The following is a 19,093-nucleotide window of genomic DNA, read 5'->3' on the forward strand; positions in this document are numbered from 1 at the left end:
TTGTATGAAGAGAGGGGGGGGGCAAAATTAAGGATCGCCTCGGGCGGCAAAATCCTAGTTACGCCACTGGTTTAATCATAATCTATTAAAGTCATCAAAAGGACAAATTTGTTTTCTAAATATAATAAAAATTATGATCAAACAGTGGTTTGATCACCATTATTATTAGGACCGCGACCCGCGGTTGGTCGCCCACGCGCCATCTAGCATTGAGACCAGCAAAGGCTCAGAAGCGATCAGTGCTGATTGCGCGCCCGTACAAAGCGGACGTTGTGTATAGTCCGTTCCGCGTTTGACAGCTCTGACAGCCGGTTCCGTGAACGGACTGGACTGACTCACGCAGTGTGTACACTACGTGTCGACAGGTGCGTTTGTGACCGAAAGACTGTGCACAAATCTGTGACTGTGACCTGAAGCAAGAATATATTTATAAAAAAATCACCAACAGTGACCATACCTACTACCGAAAAACAAGAACGTTCATAATAATTGTTAGTAGCTATTTTGTTTATTATCATTTTTTTAAGTTATTGTTAAACTCAATTGCTACGTCAGTAGTTCGTAATAAAGCAATTACTGTATAAAAAGTGTTGGATACAATCTGATGATGATTTAATGCTGTAAATGTTAAATTATTATAATATTTTTTTTAACATATCAATATTCATGTTTGACTAATTTATTTATTATATACGTTTATAATAAGATATTAAAATTCTGATACAAGCGTATTTGGTGTATCATATGTATATTTACAACGATATTTTTAATCATATATGAGTAATTATAATTAATGTTTAAATAATGTTAATTTATAATTGCCTAAAACTTACTTTATAATACCATATATAAGAGCAAAAAGTATCGAAATTGCAGCTGAATAAATTAATTTAAAATTTACTATAACTTCATTTCAACGAACCAAAGTAAACCACATAATTTTTCGTCCTTACTATAGAGCTAGCCAATTTAAAGCGAATCATACTATTCTAAAACATTTTTGCTCGGAAACCTTTTTTTGATATGCATTTAAACATTGTATGTAAATATACTAAAAAATTAACCACAATTATATTTTATTAAAATTAATGTAATGTCTGTTTGTCGCTCTATTTATTTTTTTCTCAAATTTCTCTGCGCCCTTTGATTGTTTAATAGTTATCTATGTATCTTAAAAAATATTAAAATATATTACATTCCTAAACGAATATTAAAATAGAGCCGAGTCAATAAATTATTTATTTATATCAGTGATTCAATTACAGTATAATTCTAAACATAATCAGAAATAAATATTGAATTTTTAATTTTTATATAAATCCAACTAAACAGTTTATAAAAAATATTATTAAGCTAACTGATAGTTTATTGATTAAATAACTGTCCAAATACAGTTTCATGATAAGAATACATAAATAACAATATATAATATAATGATTAAAAAATAATATAAATGCAGAAATTTTAAACCTAAGTCTTATGGATCATATTTCTATATTATTGTTTTTAATTGCAATATGATTTAAATATTTCATTTATATAAAAAAAAAATAAAAAAAAGGATTTACTAATATCTGATTTTATATTTTATAAATGTGTAGATAATTTATAAATTATTTATAATAAAAACCTTTTCGTTTATTAAACGAGTATTTTGCTAGTCAAATATAATTTCAATAAAACTACAGCTGCTCGTTAAATCTATTTTACCACACTGAAACTCAAATTGTCAATGCAAAAGCTTTATCAAAAATAACTGATTGAACCGATTGTAATTAGATACATGATAATAATACTATGGCTAGCAATTTCAATAAAATTTTACGATGCTGCTTTTTTCACTCCGTCGATCGCATCCAATGCCTATAATACGTGCTTATGTCTAATTAAAAATATATATAACTCACACACTACAATTTACTACAATTTAATTAGACACGAATCGTTGATTTCGCGCGCGTAATTGTATGAAAATAAATTAATTTCGACCCGAATGCCCGTTTGCGTTTGTCAAACGGATCATAACTGGACAGAATCTGATAATGCAACGCGAAATAAACAAATGTATCCAGTCAAACGGGATTCGATTGTATCTCAGCATAATGATACCTGATTAGTTCATTACACATGGATAAACCTCAAACCCTATTATGACTTGCTAATCAGTTTACTTTGGCGTTAACGCGTTAGCCAAAGTGCGGTTAAAATTTTAGAAAAATATATCGAAGTCAATGTATCTGAAATAACTGGTTATCGGGTTAAAATTATAGCTCAACTTGCCCTCGGGTAGTTACGCAGTGATATTGTGTACGTATCTAAAACAAATCAAATATTATCCGAAGCAATTTAGATGCTAATAATGAATTATAGTGTGTAATAAAAAAATATGTAAGACTAAGATTTCTATATATAATCTATATACCATATCGTAGATAATGGTTTTAGGCATGTGGCAATTTCTAGGATTTCTATTTAACCTTATCGCGTTTTAAGTGATTAGTTATTTACTTGACAATTTAAAGTGTTTTATTCCTTAAAACTATATAATACAACTTTCTAATAATATGTAATATTTCCAAACATTAAAGTGTTTATTATCAATAAGTGAAAGTTGTTGTTATTTTTGTTTATGGTTTCAGCTTCTAGGTAAATTGTATTTTTTTAATTTTATTTTACAGTTATTAACATATGTTTGACAATGCTAATAATCTACTAATTAATCTTATATTATTATTACATAGTTGTGTTATATTTTAATTCATTTAAATAAAATATTTTTTATAAATGTTAAAACTTTTCATAAACAAAATTTTTCATCGGCTTATTTATATACATACTGATTGATTTATATATATTAGAATATTAGGAACAAATTAGTATCATCAGTTAATTAAGCTCAAAAGTGTAACAAATTAATTTTATAGTATTTTAGGCATTTGATATGTTATATTTTCAAAATGCGGTAAAATATATGTTTTTAAAACAATTTTTCCGATATTTATATGTATATAAATTTTACTTATTAAATAATTAAATGTAATTTAAGTATATTATTATTTTATGGCCAATATATTTAGAAATGCCTATTATCATTCTCCGTTAAAATATATCTACAATTTAATTTATAGATTTAATAAATCCGTCATTAAAATAATTATAAACTTAAGATATTCCATTATTGGTTAATAATGGGGTTAGTTTTATTTTTAATAGCCTATGCGTATTATCAGTATTAAAATATAATATAAATATACTTTTAACCTCATAAATACGATGGTTAAGTTTTTTAAATCATTTCATTTAAGATAGAATCATATTTTTATATAACATATATTGTTTATTTCCAAAAGCTTATATATTCAACAAATCAATATAATCCATACAATAAAAATAATTGTATTATTTGTATAAAATAAAATAAATCAGCCAACATTGTAATAAGATAAAAACTAATCATAAGAAAATGATAGTACTGATCCAATAAATACAGGCCTTAAAATAATTATAGAGTTTAGATATGCCAAGCAAGTAATGATGTTAGTTTTATTTTTATTGCCTATTATCAGTGTAAATTAAATTAAATAAATCTTCTTAACAGTCAAACTTTAATAAACTGTGCTAACCTCATAGTTAAACTTTCAAAATTTATTTATTTTAAAATAAAGTCATATATTGTGTACTTTCAAAGGCCTTATTATATAAAAGTAACAGAAAATTAAAATTAATATAATCCATACAATAAAAGAAAAATAAGAAAAATAAGACCGATTTTGATTATTTTTAAAACATTTTTAACTAGAGTTCCCAAATATTCGTTATTTTTATCTATTCGATTATCGACTTAAAAGATGGTTAAATATTTTTTTTTGTTATTTTGTTTGTCGGTTATTAGTTGTTAAGGAAACGTGTGCTATAAATAAAATAAAGAAAGGAAGATAAGCTTTGCAAATCAAAAAATAACACAATTGGGCTGTAAATATCGGTAGATAAAATTGACTACCTTCGTTGTTAAAATAAACAATGACTTAAGAAATAATATACAACTGTGTTTTTATAATTAGCTAGTTTTTGATATTTTTAAAAATGAAAATTTTCAACGAATAGTTAAAAAAACGAATGAATATATTTGGTAATAAGATACTATTTATAATATTATTGCTTTATAAGTTGTATATATTTTTATTGCTATAATAATTAAATAAATCATTTTTTTCTACCTTAATAATGTTAATATATCGCTTGCGGTCAATAGACTTCGATTAACTGAGTATAATAAATATTATATTTTAATTGAACAAATGTTAATTAAAAAATACATTTATAATTATTTTTGAATGATACATAAAATATATGTTAATTAATTAGCGATTATTATTCCTCTTTCACAAATGACATTTACGCAAAAATGTTTAAACTTATTAATAATAACTGCGGTCAACATTTGCAATAGGTATTTTATAAAAATTCTCGATACATGTCGCTTTAATAAAATAATTTAAATTGTTGCAGGTGACAAGTGCAGGAATCGGCTGCAAAAGTGAATCGGCAATGGTGTATAGTTGAGGTGTGTTGTGTGGTGTGGTGTGTACGAAAGTGAAGGAGGCTCGGGCCCCAAATGCACCTGCCGGCCGGTGGCGGAGGGCGAGTGCCCCACGCCCCCACGTCGCGCGCCGTCGCCCCCAGAGCCATGGAGGCCGACCCGGCTTCGCCCCCGGCCGCCGCGGCCGACCTCTGGTGGACAGAGAGCCTCATATGTGAGGCCCAGCAAGAACACCCTGGAGAACTAGGTAACTTTCTCATTCCATAATAACCTAAAGAAAAAAATACCTCTAGACCTAATCATTACACCGACGCATATCAATCTTCCGAATTTAATACAAAACATATTGCTACTTGATATTGACAAGGCCTTTGATACGGTGTGAAATATGACAAATATATATTAATGCTAACTTTAAACGATTTCTATTTTGTTATTATTATAGTAGTATGACGAAGAACCGTAATTCACATAAATATAGAGTAAAATCTAACAATATTTCTAATGCTTAATCTATAACTCACAAATTAATGGGTTTTTTGAGTAGTCATTATCATCTTCGCATAAGTTTATAAGGAAATAATGTCGATTATTTTTATAGTGTTCAGAAACTAATGGTATCGTTAGAGATTAAATTGAAAATATCGTGCTACTATGCAATTAAGGAATAGTATTTATTTACTTATCCATTAATATAGTTATTTACTAATAATAAAATCAGCTTTAATCTACGCGGAATAAATACGAAAATCTACCATTGATTGTTTCATGCAGAAACGTTCTTTTGCAGATACTTGTAAAATTCAGATAGAAGTGGTCTGTTCCATTCTTAACGTTTGCATCATTTCAATAAAATATAAAAATTACTTTTATATTAGATAAAATTTCTGGTATTCTAATTATGTTTTGAAACTGAAACAGCGTTCCGTAAATCTCATTGTTTAAGAATATAGTCATTTTATTTAATAGTTTAAATACATACAAAAATATTTTTGATTTAGTCAACCATATTAATGAATAAAGAAATAGAACAAACTGTTTAACGGTTTATTGCTCCGTAGTTTGTGTGTATTTTAACCACTGAATACGTTAACTTAATATCTACTTTGATAAATCAATAATCAGTCATCGCGAAAGAATAAAATATCATTTAAACTCATAAATTAGTGAATTATTAAAAAAATAACAAATATCTAACTATTTATTATATACTATATATTTTTCTCACTTTTTATCTTAATAAAATAAAAGGAGAGTAAACAGATAAGAATTATTCAATAATCAGGTAAATGATTTTATGACAAGAATATTGTGTATCAAATATCTCTGTATAATCAAAAGTTTGGCGAAAATATGTAATTTAAGATTTATACTTTTTTTACAGTAAACCTTTTTACCATAATTTCTAACATATTTTTTAGCTTCCTGGTAAATAAAGCAAAGTTTTTTTAATACACCACTAATTTCCAAAAAACTTTTAGCTGCTTCCATGCAAAATACTTTTTATTTTAAAAATTCCTGATATGACCACTACACAATGAACTACATTTATCGCAAAATAGTTTTCCATTTTTATTTATTTAACAATATTGTCTGTATCATTTTCACTTATATGCTACATTAAACTGAGACTACATTAAACAAAATGTAAAGGCTCTGACGTTAATTTTATAAATACTTTCATTAAATTCCTACTTGATCCGTTGTCGTTTTTTAAGCACTTTAAAGTTAAAAAACTGCATCACAATATTTTTTAAATAAATGTCGAACTATTTTATTAAACGTCATGACTGTTGATTGTATTATTGTAATATAAGAACAATCATTCAACCAAACGTTCTTAGAGTTAAGATAAATAAATATGCCGATTTAAATATAAATATAATGCCATATCGATTGATTTTAATAAAGGTAATGACTGCTGATTGTATTAATATAGTATTAAAACAATCCTTTAACAAAAAGTGTCTTAAAACTATCGTACATCAATGTGCAGCTTAATATTTTCTGCAATTATTTCAGCTACTAAATAGCATTCCTTTAGCTTTTTTTAAGTGAAGCATATACTTTAAACTTTATAATATTTACATTTAGTAAATATAAAGTCTTTTATATACACAATACGCTTGTATATGAATTATCTAAGCTGTGCTGTTTCGCTAAATTATGAACACTTGATACTTACAATATTCATAGACAAACGATGCACTCTTCTGAAAAATTCATAAAATAAAAAGAAGCGTCAGATAATTGTATACACATCTGACTTGCTACTATTGCGGTTCTTAGACCAATATCTATCACCAGATATATGATATAAACAGATTAATAAACTGCTAATATCATATGATAAAAATAATAGTAGATTTTTAAGATCATTACTTAAAAAACACTGCTTTATTTATAGTCGAAAATAATAATTTGAGATTTTTGATATTTTTTTTAAATTTTGCTTTATGTAAAATATTTTAAGTAAAGCTACAGCAAGAGAAGTTAGATCGTGTTTATAAGAAAATTATTAAGCATTTTTATAATGAATGGCGAATTTTTATTCCTCAATTTCCTTAATCTTAATAAAAAAAAGATACTCTTGCTAATTTTTAAATTTGTAAAAATTAGCTATTAATTATGACTAACATAAAAGTGTGTGCCTTAATCTTTAAAAATGTTTCTTTAAATTAAACTTACATTGAGATATAAATTAATATATTTAATATTCTATATACTGCTATTATATAAAACAAAACATTCGATTTACTGTTATTGCAATATATTTATAAATAATATTTAATATTGCTAATTATATACAGAGTAATGCTGATAAAGTTAAATTAATTTCTACTATCTAAAAAATATGGTCATCACACTACGTTACATTTTTATCCATATAAAATTATTTTAGAGATTATACTCTACTGAAAAATTAATTATATCAAGTTTTAAATAGACTATTATTACTATAACAGTTGACTTTTAACAATTTTTATAACTAGAAATGCTTTAATTTAAATAAAAAATACACAAAGAGTTATGTTAGACTATACTATTTGTATATTTTTGTCAATAATAAAATTTAAAAACACCTGATAAGTTAAATATTTATTTTGTTATTGTTGTAAATTTAACGTTGTACCATAACAGACATAAAGCCAACTGAGTTTACAATGTAAATAAACAATACAAATATCTGTTTTTATTATCTATAAATTATTTTAAATATTATTTCAATTCGCTTAAAAATCATTAAACACCCTATTTTATTGGTAAAATAAATTTCGTGTTAAAAAAATTTACTTCTACATAAAAGATTTATTTCTGTATGTATGTATCTTACCAGTGAAATTATATATTTACTGGCACTTCAGAAAAGTAGGTATATAATTTTACTAGATGAAATATTAATTAACTGATTGTTTCAAAACCAAACCCAACTTCTCCTATTAAAGGTTAGCAGTAAAATTGTTTAATATATTTTAGGTGGCTGAGATAGAGAAATTACTTGTACACCAATAAAAATATAACTTCACTAGTAATACACATTCACTGTAACATACACAACTGTAATATATAACTCACTTTATATTTTTGAATAAGAAGTACTAAATATTTTTTTGATATATTTGCTATAATTCTTTTTTTAATTCAATCTAAAATGCAATTAAGTAATACAATAAAGATATTTAAATATTAATGAATTGTTTTAGTAAGTTATTAATTTACATTGAACAGCAATACTAATTTATTTCATTAGAATAAACCTATAATTATTTATTATTTTCTCTTTTACCTTAAATTCTAGTTTTTTATTAATAATATTGTTAACGAAAAACTCAAGAGGTCAACTTATGCTAAAAATTAAATATTTATATATCCAATATTAATACGTATAGCACATTGGAAGTTCCGTTATTTCATACATATTTATTATGTAATGTATATTTAAACCAATAAATAAATTCACGGTCGGTTTCTTTCCACTTTGCATCAATTAATGATGCATTAAACCGCACTTGACGGATTCCGTGCCAAAATTTGACCGAAGTGATCGTCGCATTTTTTCATTTACTTATTCGCGGATATTTTTACTATTATTTACCAAAAAAAAATACATCGGAATCTCATAAAATGTAACTGTTACAATTTTTTCAAACGAGAAAAATACGCCATTTTTGCGAGCGATTTAAAGAAAATAAAGTGTCGCTATAAAAAAACAAAGCCGTCTCAAATTTATTATGCTAATAAACATCCAATAAAATATTTATATTTATGTATTTGTTGCAAATTCTTAGTTTATGTTGTTGACCGAGATCGGTGTTGATGCGCGGTTAACTCGGTTAACTCGCCGACGCGATAATCATATTTTTATTATTAATAATATATTTTTTTGTAGTTGAAAGTAAATATTTATATCTGCTCTGGCTATGGGTTAATTTATTTTCGAATCGATCAGATTGTATCAATTTAATTTCATATTAATACTATTCGCTTTCGGCGACGATTTCAATAATTGCATTAACTGGTTTTTCACTCTGATGCGAAATCGGAAATAATTTGGTTCTCGGAACTAGTTGAGTATTTATTTATGCGAGAGTCGAACGGCTTATTCAAATAATCTGTCGTAAAAATACATGTAGCATTCGTTTATATTGTCGGGTATTCATAGAACAGAGATTTTCAATGTATTAATATTATTTTTAATAAATATTCTAAAGATTAATTTTTTTTTACATTAGTACTTTAATAAAATATATTGTTAAGATACTTGCTATGATCCTTAATATTATATTTCTCATTTAATAATATTTTTCTTAAGACTATCCGCAATTTTTCTAAATTGTTTTTTTTTTGTTTTGATGTGTGTATTTTAATTTATAGCAATTGATAATTATAGCAAATCATATGTGTATCATAATTAAAAATACAAAATCTCTGGTAATTTATGCAAATCTATTAAAATAATAATAAAAATTAATTTGCTTTTAAAATACTACGCAACCATAAAAGCTTAATAAATATAGTATTAATATGTATGTCATCATAACATTTAAATTTATTACTATATTAAATAATTAGTAAATATATTTATATAATTTTAAAGCATATAATAAAATATTTATTATTTCATTTGCTAATAATAATATTTTACATAAATCATAAGCATACGTCAGTGACATATAAAATATAACAATAATATTTTTGCGCAGCAGTGACAATAAATATAATTTTGTGCTATAAAATATAATATTTTCTTACTTTAATATACCCTCTGACGATTTTTAAAAGTAATGTATATAATGTGTACAAATTTACATTGTATAAATTACATTTTCAATAAAGATATTTTAAAAAAAATTAATAATAAATATCAAGCTGTTTTCACTGTGTCATTAACAATTAAATAAATTTCTGTATGTATATTTACTGTAATTTAATATTCTATAACTAAAATATATTTTTAAGCTATATTTAAAAAATAAGTAAAATAAATTTTAAAAAATTCAATATATTTTACACCAAATTTTATAAATATAATTCACTGAAAAATATTTTTAAAGTATGATTTAATTTTTTTTGAAAAAGTACACTTTTTTAAAAAAAAATCTAATAAATAAATTAGCTTTTTACATTTTATTTTTAAAAAATTGCAAATTTGGCTAAATATTTAGATTTATTAACATAAAATGGCAGTTTATAGTAAAATACCAAAAAAAATTAGCTACATGACTTATTAGGTTTTTACTTAAATAAAATTCAACTACAATTTGAATAATAAATATTATTTGTGTGGTTTATATTTTTATAGAACTATGTAATTTTGCATTTTTATTTTCGTTTTATATTTTAATTTAACAGACATTATCTTTAATGAGTAACAGTAAATTGCAAATATTAACGTTTAATTTTATTTATTTATATTTTTAACATTATATTTTTTAGTAATATCTGTTTATAAGTAAAATATCTTAAGCTTTTAACCTTTAAAGAAAACAAAAAAATATTTAATAAAACAAACTTACATGATAATAGCCGTTTATGGGATATATATTATTTATTTTATTGTATATTTACTTATTATTTATAAAAAATAATACCCAAAATATGTATATAATTTAACTTTAACTTCGCCCAAAAAAATCATTGCACGAAAAACATACCTTTTTTTTAAATTAAAATATTTATGAGTAGAAATAGTTATGTAATAATAAATATATTTATATATTATATTATATTTGTTTTCTAAAGTATGTGTTGGTTATTTCACATTTTAAATTCAATTTTATTCTCTATATTTAATTGAACGTTTTTATTAAAATAAATAATAGTTAAATATAGCGATTGTCAACTTTGAGCTGGTAATCAAAAATCGATAGTTTATATTATGATAATATCAGATTTCAGGCTTCAATGAAAACAAATATTTCTTTATTGAAAATAACTGAGTAAAATATCCTAAATTACTAAACTGCAAAATATGCCTATTTTCTAATTAAAATAGAAGCACATTTATAGTAAAATTTACTGATTTCTATGAACATTTTTGTCGTAGTGAATATATTTATGTAATATATTATATTATATATGCTTTTAAAGTTTGTGTTGTTTTTTTTTTAATTTTAGTTTTGTTGTTAATATTTTTTTATTTTTTTTTCTATATGCTTAACTGATATTTTTTATCAAAATAAATATTAGTACAATATCGCTACACAAGCACATTTACAGTAATGAGTATTAAAATTACTGATTTCTGTGAATATTTTTGTAGTAGTGATTATATTTATTTATTATATTATAGATGCTTTTAAAGTTTGTGTTGATATTTTCACATTTTAATATTGTTGTTAACTGATATTTTTTAAGTAAATAATAATCATTAACTATGAGCTGGCAATTAAAAATCAGTATTTTATTTAATGATAATAACAGTTTAAGAGTATAAAATCTCAAACTTTTAGGCTTCAAACATAATAACAACTTACTTGGTAAAACTACAAACTTTCTACTTTTTTTGAGCAAAATTACGTAGTATAATTTTCCAAATTTTCACACTGTGCAGATATATATTTATAATATAATTGACTATTTTTTAACAAATACTTATACTGGAAAAAAATTGCATACACTTATTGTTCTATTTAATTATAGATACATTTTCCCATACCTAATAATAATCATTATTCTAGAAAACGGGTTATTTTTAAATTAATATATAAGCACATTTACAGCAATGTATCTTAAAAATTACAGATGTTTGTAATACTATATTTTAAATGTTTTATAAAGTCTGTGTTGGTCATTCAACATTTTTAGTTTTGTATTTTTTTCTGTTTTACTGATATTTACTTTAAATAAATAACAGCAAAACATCTCAAACTTTCAAGCCTTCATAGAACACAACAATTTACTATTTAAAATACGCCCGTACAGATAATTATATATTGTCTATTTAATAATACTCTAAAAAATTGCATTAACTTATTCTTTTATATCTAATAAAAATTAATATATGGCAAAATTAGCATATTTTTTAAAATTAAAATGTAAGCACATTAACAGTTTTATAAATTACTTATTTTTGTGAATATTTGTAATAATTTTTATATATATAAACGTTTGTACTATATTTTAAATGTTTTAAAAAGTCTGTGTTGGTTATTTAACATTTTTAGGTTTGTAAAAAATTCAATTTTCTTCTGCTGCCAATTATTGAGTAAAACAGGATTTTTTAACAATTTTTCCGCTGTGTGGATAATTGTATCTTGACCATTTATCTACCAAAAATAATACTCAAAAACTTTGCTTAAACTTAATTGCATTAATTTTTTTACATATATTTTTTAAGGTGCGTCCAGAATATTACCAATAAGTCAATTTGCTCGTTTCATATTATTATTCATCAAACTTAAGTAGAAACATATGCAAACTTTGCTTTCATAAAATAACTTTAAAGGCTTATTAAAAAGAAAATAATCTTAATTCTTAATGAAGAAAAGCACCACCAAAAATGCTTGTATGATATTGATTAGACCCATGAGTTTGGATGACCGTTAATATTTTAAAACATTTTGTAGTCGATTATCGTATTATACATGCATTTGTTGAGTTCGTCCTTAGCAACGCCTTATTAAATATATTTTCAGCCATTTGTTACTTTTCAATTGTTTTTTTTTCTGTGGCCTATTTCGTGCGTTCTTTCGGCTCTAACACATTATTTTCTATTTCAGTAAGAACTGGGAGTCCCTATTTTTTATGCTCGGTCTTACCGAACCACTGGCGATCGAACAAGACGCTACCGGTAGCCTTCAAAGTGGTAGCCCTGGGCGAAATCAACGACGGCACAGTGGTGACGGTGCGGGCAGGCAACGACGAGAACTACTGCGCCGAGCTGAGGAATAGTACGGCTGTGATGAAGAACCAAGTTGCCAAATTCAACGACCTCAGGTTCGTCGGCAGGAGTGGCAGAGGTCAGTGAAAACACTTTTCGAATATCGCGGTTAATGCGCGACCAAAACCTGGTGGTTAAAGTTTTGCAATGGCGGTGCTGATTCAAATCGACCGCACGTGTCTTTTCAATCTTTAGTCTCATTTTACTGATTATTTCCGTATTTGTAATATATGCTGGATTTGTTTAAATATACAAATAGGATTTTATAAGATTGCTATAAAGATTTAGGAATGTTATCGTCGCAGTGGGAACGCTCGGCGACGGCGCCGACACGATTTAATTGCTTTTGACGTGGATTTTTGACTTCTGAGAAGGGATAATTGCGTTCTCCTATTGGTTAAAATTTGGTTTAGATGTGCTTTATTCGATTCTTACTCGTAATATTATCGTGCGTTTTCACTGCGATGCTACGATTTTATTGCTTTTGACCTGAACTGTAAATTCACTATATGGCAACACTGAGCAGCAATAAAAACACATATTATGTGTTGATATTTTTAATATTTTTTAATGCCTAATTAAAATATTTCGCATATAACATGATTTCAGAAAATATATCACAACGGTGGCTAATTTTTATTTTTATTTATAGCATAGAAAGAGTTAACTCGTACTTATTATTATTTATTCAAGAAATTATATTATGATATTAAAAATATATTTAATCCCATTTTTGCCATGAATCCCGGAATCATTGTTTTCCAGGACCCGAGTTCGCTCTCGGCGGTCCTGCACTCACATATGTAGTAAAATCCAACGAATGCACAATAGTAGCGCGAATTTCCCTGATTTTCATTTGAAAATATCATTACGGCTAGTGGCGTCATGACAATTTTCGCTCGGCTCCGATGTTTCCACGGGGGAAAACTGAAAATTAGACGCATTATGTAGCTCGCGCCATACGACAGTCACTGTGTTGCTATAATTATGATGACAATGAGCAACGGGCCGGGGGGGATCTGGTCATGACGGCGCGTTGACGCCACCTCCCCCCCCCCCACCACCACCGACACCCAAAAACCACCCAAAATTCACCCTCAACCACTCTAGTATTTACGAACAGAAAATATGTTTAGTTGCAATTTTTATCAAAACATTTCTGATCGTTTGTCGATTAATATAGCTATAGGTTTATTTGTACATTATATATGCAGAAATAAAGAACAGTTTTTATATTGACAAATTTTATTTTTAATTTAAAAGCTAAACATAACTTTAAATACAGGTGGGTCCAAAAAACCTATTTAAAGCAATCAATCAAAAGTCAGGTTCTGTGTGTTCTAGATTTCTTAAAATACTAATTACTAATAAAATATTTTAGAATCTTAACAATCAAAAATAATTTGTACAATAACTTGCGAAAGTCCTAATAATATTATTAGTATTAGCTCCAATCGTTTATATTGTAAATTAATTAAAAACCTATTTAAACTAAAGAACATGAAGGTTGTAAAAAATATGTTTGCTCCAGATAGATGAAATAGACAGATCTATAGATTGAGATAAACAGAACCCAAATTTATTTTTCAAGTATATGAAATTTTAAAATTACTTATTGAACCTTTTTCATGGAAAAAATAAAACTATAGAGTCGAATAAAAAAGAATATTTAATTTAGTATAATCTCTTATTACATACAGTTTTAATTTATTTATTAATTTTGATAATAAATTAATATATTATAGATATTTATGTTAAGCATAAACTATATTAATAGTATAATTTAAAATCAGCATTATTAATAAGAAATAGAACCAGAATCTTATGAAAATATTGTCGTTATTTTTAGCAATAATTTTAAAGGTACTATATAATCAATTTTTACTGAAATTCCCGTTTTCATAATCCTTGAATTGCAATAAATGATACTCAATAAAAAATTCTAATCACTTTTAAAACTTTCTTATAGTAAGAAATATAAATATCAAGGCAATTGATACACTATTGAGTTATTCACTAATTATATTAAAACTCAGTGACATTCTTCAATCATAAATTGTATTATATATTATATAAATGTACCATTTTCTAAGTCGACTTTCGAGGCAGCAAAATCAAAGGCAAAAGCTTATTTTAAACATACATGAAACTGTAGAAAAGGTTATATTTTAATATAGCAAATATATCTTCATTTATAAGATTTTAAAGCAAATAGAATATATATGTATAAACATACATATCTGTATATTTTATATATTTTTTAAATGCATATTATTTATTTCAAATTTTTTTTTAAATAGAAAATACAGATAGATCAGAAACATTAATAAAAATAAAAAATCTAGAGGCAGCGAAATAAAAGTCAAGAGTTTTACTTAGGTAAAATATGGTACTGATTCCAACCGCGCGCTTGATGGCCGTTAACCTCCTTTCTTGGTCTTAAACGCAACAATTACCACTTGGTCTTAACTAGTGACTTATCTTAAAAAATTAAAGCAAAGAATATTGTAGCCACCATGAAACAGTTTTCGAGCCATTTAGATATTTGTGATATTTTAAAAAACATATATTTTAAATTTAGATTATTACAAAATTATGTCTTATTTTCAATAATAGGTATTAGTATTTGAACAAATTATTTAATTAAAAATATCATATTTCTTACAAAGGTAAACATATTTTCATGGAAATATATGATTTAATATAAATAAATTTATGCCTTACCTAATATATTCACTGATTTATAAAACAACACATATTTTTTCTTCTGAATAAATTTTTGATATAAAAAACATGCAAATGTCAAACTGCATTTACGGTAAAAATATATTGACTATGTAGTTTAACACGTTTTTACTGTGAATGATATCAGTATTTCGTTTCCATCGAAAAAAATTCTACACCTTCTTTATAACTAGAGATTAATCTGAATTTATTGTATTTGTCCAATTACCAACTTTTTATTAATATTTATATTATTGTCATTTTATTATTCAATGTACTGCATAAGCTATGGTTTAATTACACCTTATTAGCATACAATTAAATGAATGAAGAATGAAAAATGGGAAAAAATCATTTGTAATTGCAGAAATTTCATAAATTACTCATATTTTTAAGCTAGTTCTATATTTTTCACCTTTGGTATTTTTTTTATCTTTTAAATAAATATTAATATTTTTTAATTTTAAATATGTTTAAAGTAAGTTAAAATAATAATATTTTTTAATTAAAATCAACTTTAATTTTAAAACACTCAATGTTCAAATATTTTTTTAAATAAAACAAAGTCTTGAACTTGTTTTCTTATAGCACATAATTAAGTGTATGTGAATGAAATTATTTCAACTGTATTTTTTGCTTTTTCATTATCGTTTACTATTTGATATTCAAATACTTAAAAATATAAAATATTAAGAAAATCTAATTATACCTTATTTTAGATATAAATCTTAGGTAACGCGTTTTTGCCTTGATTTTAAATAAAAATCTCTATTTTATGTATTGCAGAAACGATCGAAATTAATAAATTCGTAATCTCAATGTTTGAATAGATATCTTATAAATTAGTTTCAATAGTTCTCCTACTTAAGACTTTATTAATTTGTTTTTTATAATATTTTAATTGCAAAGAAAGCTCCATTTAATTTCCTTTCAACGAGTATTTCCTAGTAAGGTTGCTTTAAAAATTTTTCAACTCGTCTTGCTCGTTGATATTTTCTTGACATATTTCTTTGTCGGTTAGTTTGTACACAGTTATAATTCTATGGACATTATTTATTTATATATACAATATATAACTTGAAAAAAATGATTGACTTTTTACAATATTAATGAATTCATACTAAAAAAACTACTACGGCTTAAAAAAAATACATCTACGTCATGGTCCATCTTTGACTAAAAAAAATATGATTCGTGAATCAAGAAATTTTATGTTAAAAGTAATCTGAAATGGTTGATTTTATCTATTCTTAAAACATTTGTTTTTATTTATTAAAAATAAAATTAAATATTAAAATGTATTAAGAGCTCATATTAGTAGAAGATATATTATTTTTATATCACATTTATATTATGCTTAAGCCAGTTACTTTTGAACCTACCCGTATTATAAAAATACATGCATTCTATTTACCGCAAAATGGCAGTCGAGAGATATTCTTTTAACAACCTTCTCACAGTTCCATCCTCCATCAGTAAAAATAGCAATAAATTTCCACGCAGAATTTCCTCACCAAACTTTCAACGTCATTCAATTAACTTTGCCCGTGATTTAACGCTCGTCATAAATCCAAGAGTTGCGCCTTTCTTCCCATCCGCTGACAAAACCGTTCCATAGGCCACTGATGGGACAGTCCATGTGTGGGACTCTCGTGTGTGTTTCTTTTATGTGGGCATATTTTAATTTTCTAACCGCACCGTGCGGTTTTGGACGTCTTGCGTTTTGTGGCGCATTGTGTGCGCGCCCCCCTCGGGGCACCGATTTTTATTTATTATTATATTATATGTGTATATGCGAATGAATGTATTAAATATATGCGTGTATGTAGTATTGGCCACCATGTGCACACTTTCGAAAAGTTTTACTGCAAGACCGCAAATTATTATTTATTATTGAAATGATGCACTTTTCAGGCCGAACAATGGCCGAATAAAGATTCGAAGAATGCGAAACGTAGACGATAAAAGTTCAAGTGGAGATTTTTTTTTTGTGTGATAGATGGAATTTGAAACGCAGTAAAGTTTAACGGGTGCTTAAATGTGGAAAATAATTTGAATGCATTTTTAGTAGCTTTTTTACACAAGTTTCTAAATAGTTTTAAAATTGCACGCGATGAAATAGTACATAAACTTTTAAACGCTTTCGTTTACAATGTAATTATTTTTTTAATGTTAGCAAGCTAAAGTTTTAATTAAGGGGTAATTTAAATAATTTGTTCCTATACTTGTAAAATATTATTTACAGATATCAATTCCATTTATATTATAAAAATATGGTATTTACATAGTAAAGCATTTTACATCAGAATTTAATTTTTAAAAAAGCAATCTTAATGTAATTATAATTTCCTAAAAATAATATTATTTATTATGTTATAAATTAATATTTATAGATTTAGATCAGATAGTAATATATATAAAAAAAATTCAGAGTAATTTTTTTTAAAAAACTTATTCAGTTAAATTAAAAAATAATCTGAAAAACTTATTTAAGTGGCAGTTAGTTGAAAAGAGTCTTAATACCTCATGAATTATCACACAATAACATTTAATGAAAGCTTTTCGGAATTTATTCTGGATTGATTAATTGAGCTGACAGAAATTTAAAAATTATGGTACAGAAAATACTTTTTTACTGATGCCTCAAGTTTGAGGTCATATTATTGGAACATAGTTAATTTTATACTGAATCAACTTACAGATATTGCTATGAATAATCTTGATTTTGTTATTTGACAGTCATAGCACAACAAATAATAGCTGAAAAAACAATAAAAATAAACACTTTATAATTGCCGAAACTCTATAAATTGCTCATATTTTTCAGATAATATTGTGCTACTGTGAACTTTCTCAATAGCTGATTTTGCATTTATAAGCTCTTTTAAATCAATATAAATAATGTTTAATTTTAAATATGTAAATGATTTAAAATATGATAGTAATATTTTGGCAGTGGGTACAAGTAAAATTAAACTTCATACTGAGTTAACCCTATAAGTGCTGAACTAACTATATTCACCTTCATGATTAAATCTTAAATTTAATTTTTTTTAGTGTATAATTGAGTAATTACACCACTTTTAATGGATTTATATATTTAGAAAATTAGTTCAGCACTTTAAAAAAATATTCTTTTTTATTGATAGTAGGATAAATCTGAATTTCGCACTTAAGAGCCGTAAACGGTAATTTATCCGCACCTAGCACATAAAGAGTTAAAGTATGAAACACTCGTTTTTTATCGTTAACATATAAATATATATGTATGAACCTGTATTTTTCGATTCTTAAGCCTCTTATGGAATATATTTAAATGTGTTATCGTTAACTATTCGACATTCGATTAGTTAAAAATATATTTGCTTGATATTTTTGTGGCATTATTTATAATCGATAGAAATTGAATCAATTCAATTTGATTACTATCTTCAATCTGAACTTTT

At 25.3% G+C, this 19,093-nt stretch overlaps 1 protein-coding gene across 3 annotated transcripts in view; it reads left to right on the forward strand.

Moving 5' to 3' along the window:
• Positions 1-234: 234 nt before the first annotated feature.
• The window catches only part of LOC148229316 (protein lozenge-like), an 80,566-nt gene continuing 61,707 nt past the window's right edge, over positions 235-19,093 (forward strand). The window contains exons 1-3 of one of the 3 annotated variants that reach the window (XM_088198113.1): positions 235-491; positions 4,510-4,787; positions 12,763-13,002. In XM_088198113.1, the coding sequence (XP_088054239.1) occupies positions 4,616-4,787; positions 12,763-13,002 (412 nt within the window). In that variant the 5' untranslated portion in view covers positions 235-491; positions 4,510-4,615. Of the gene's footprint in view, positions 492-4,509; positions 4,788-12,762; positions 13,003-19,093 lie in introns of those variants that run through there. The other 2 variants (XM_088198115.1, XM_088198116.1) reach the window with 2 other exon arrangements.

This window comes from Plectrocnemia conspersa, unplaced genomic scaffold (genome assembly GCF_051122295.1).
Source record: "Plectrocnemia conspersa isolate PC_06_02 unplaced genomic scaffold, ASM5112229v1 ptg000011l, whole genome shotgun sequence".
In the NCBI taxonomy this organism is placed as follows: Eukaryota; Metazoa; Arthropoda; class Insecta; order Trichoptera; family Polycentropodidae; genus Plectrocnemia; species Plectrocnemia conspersa.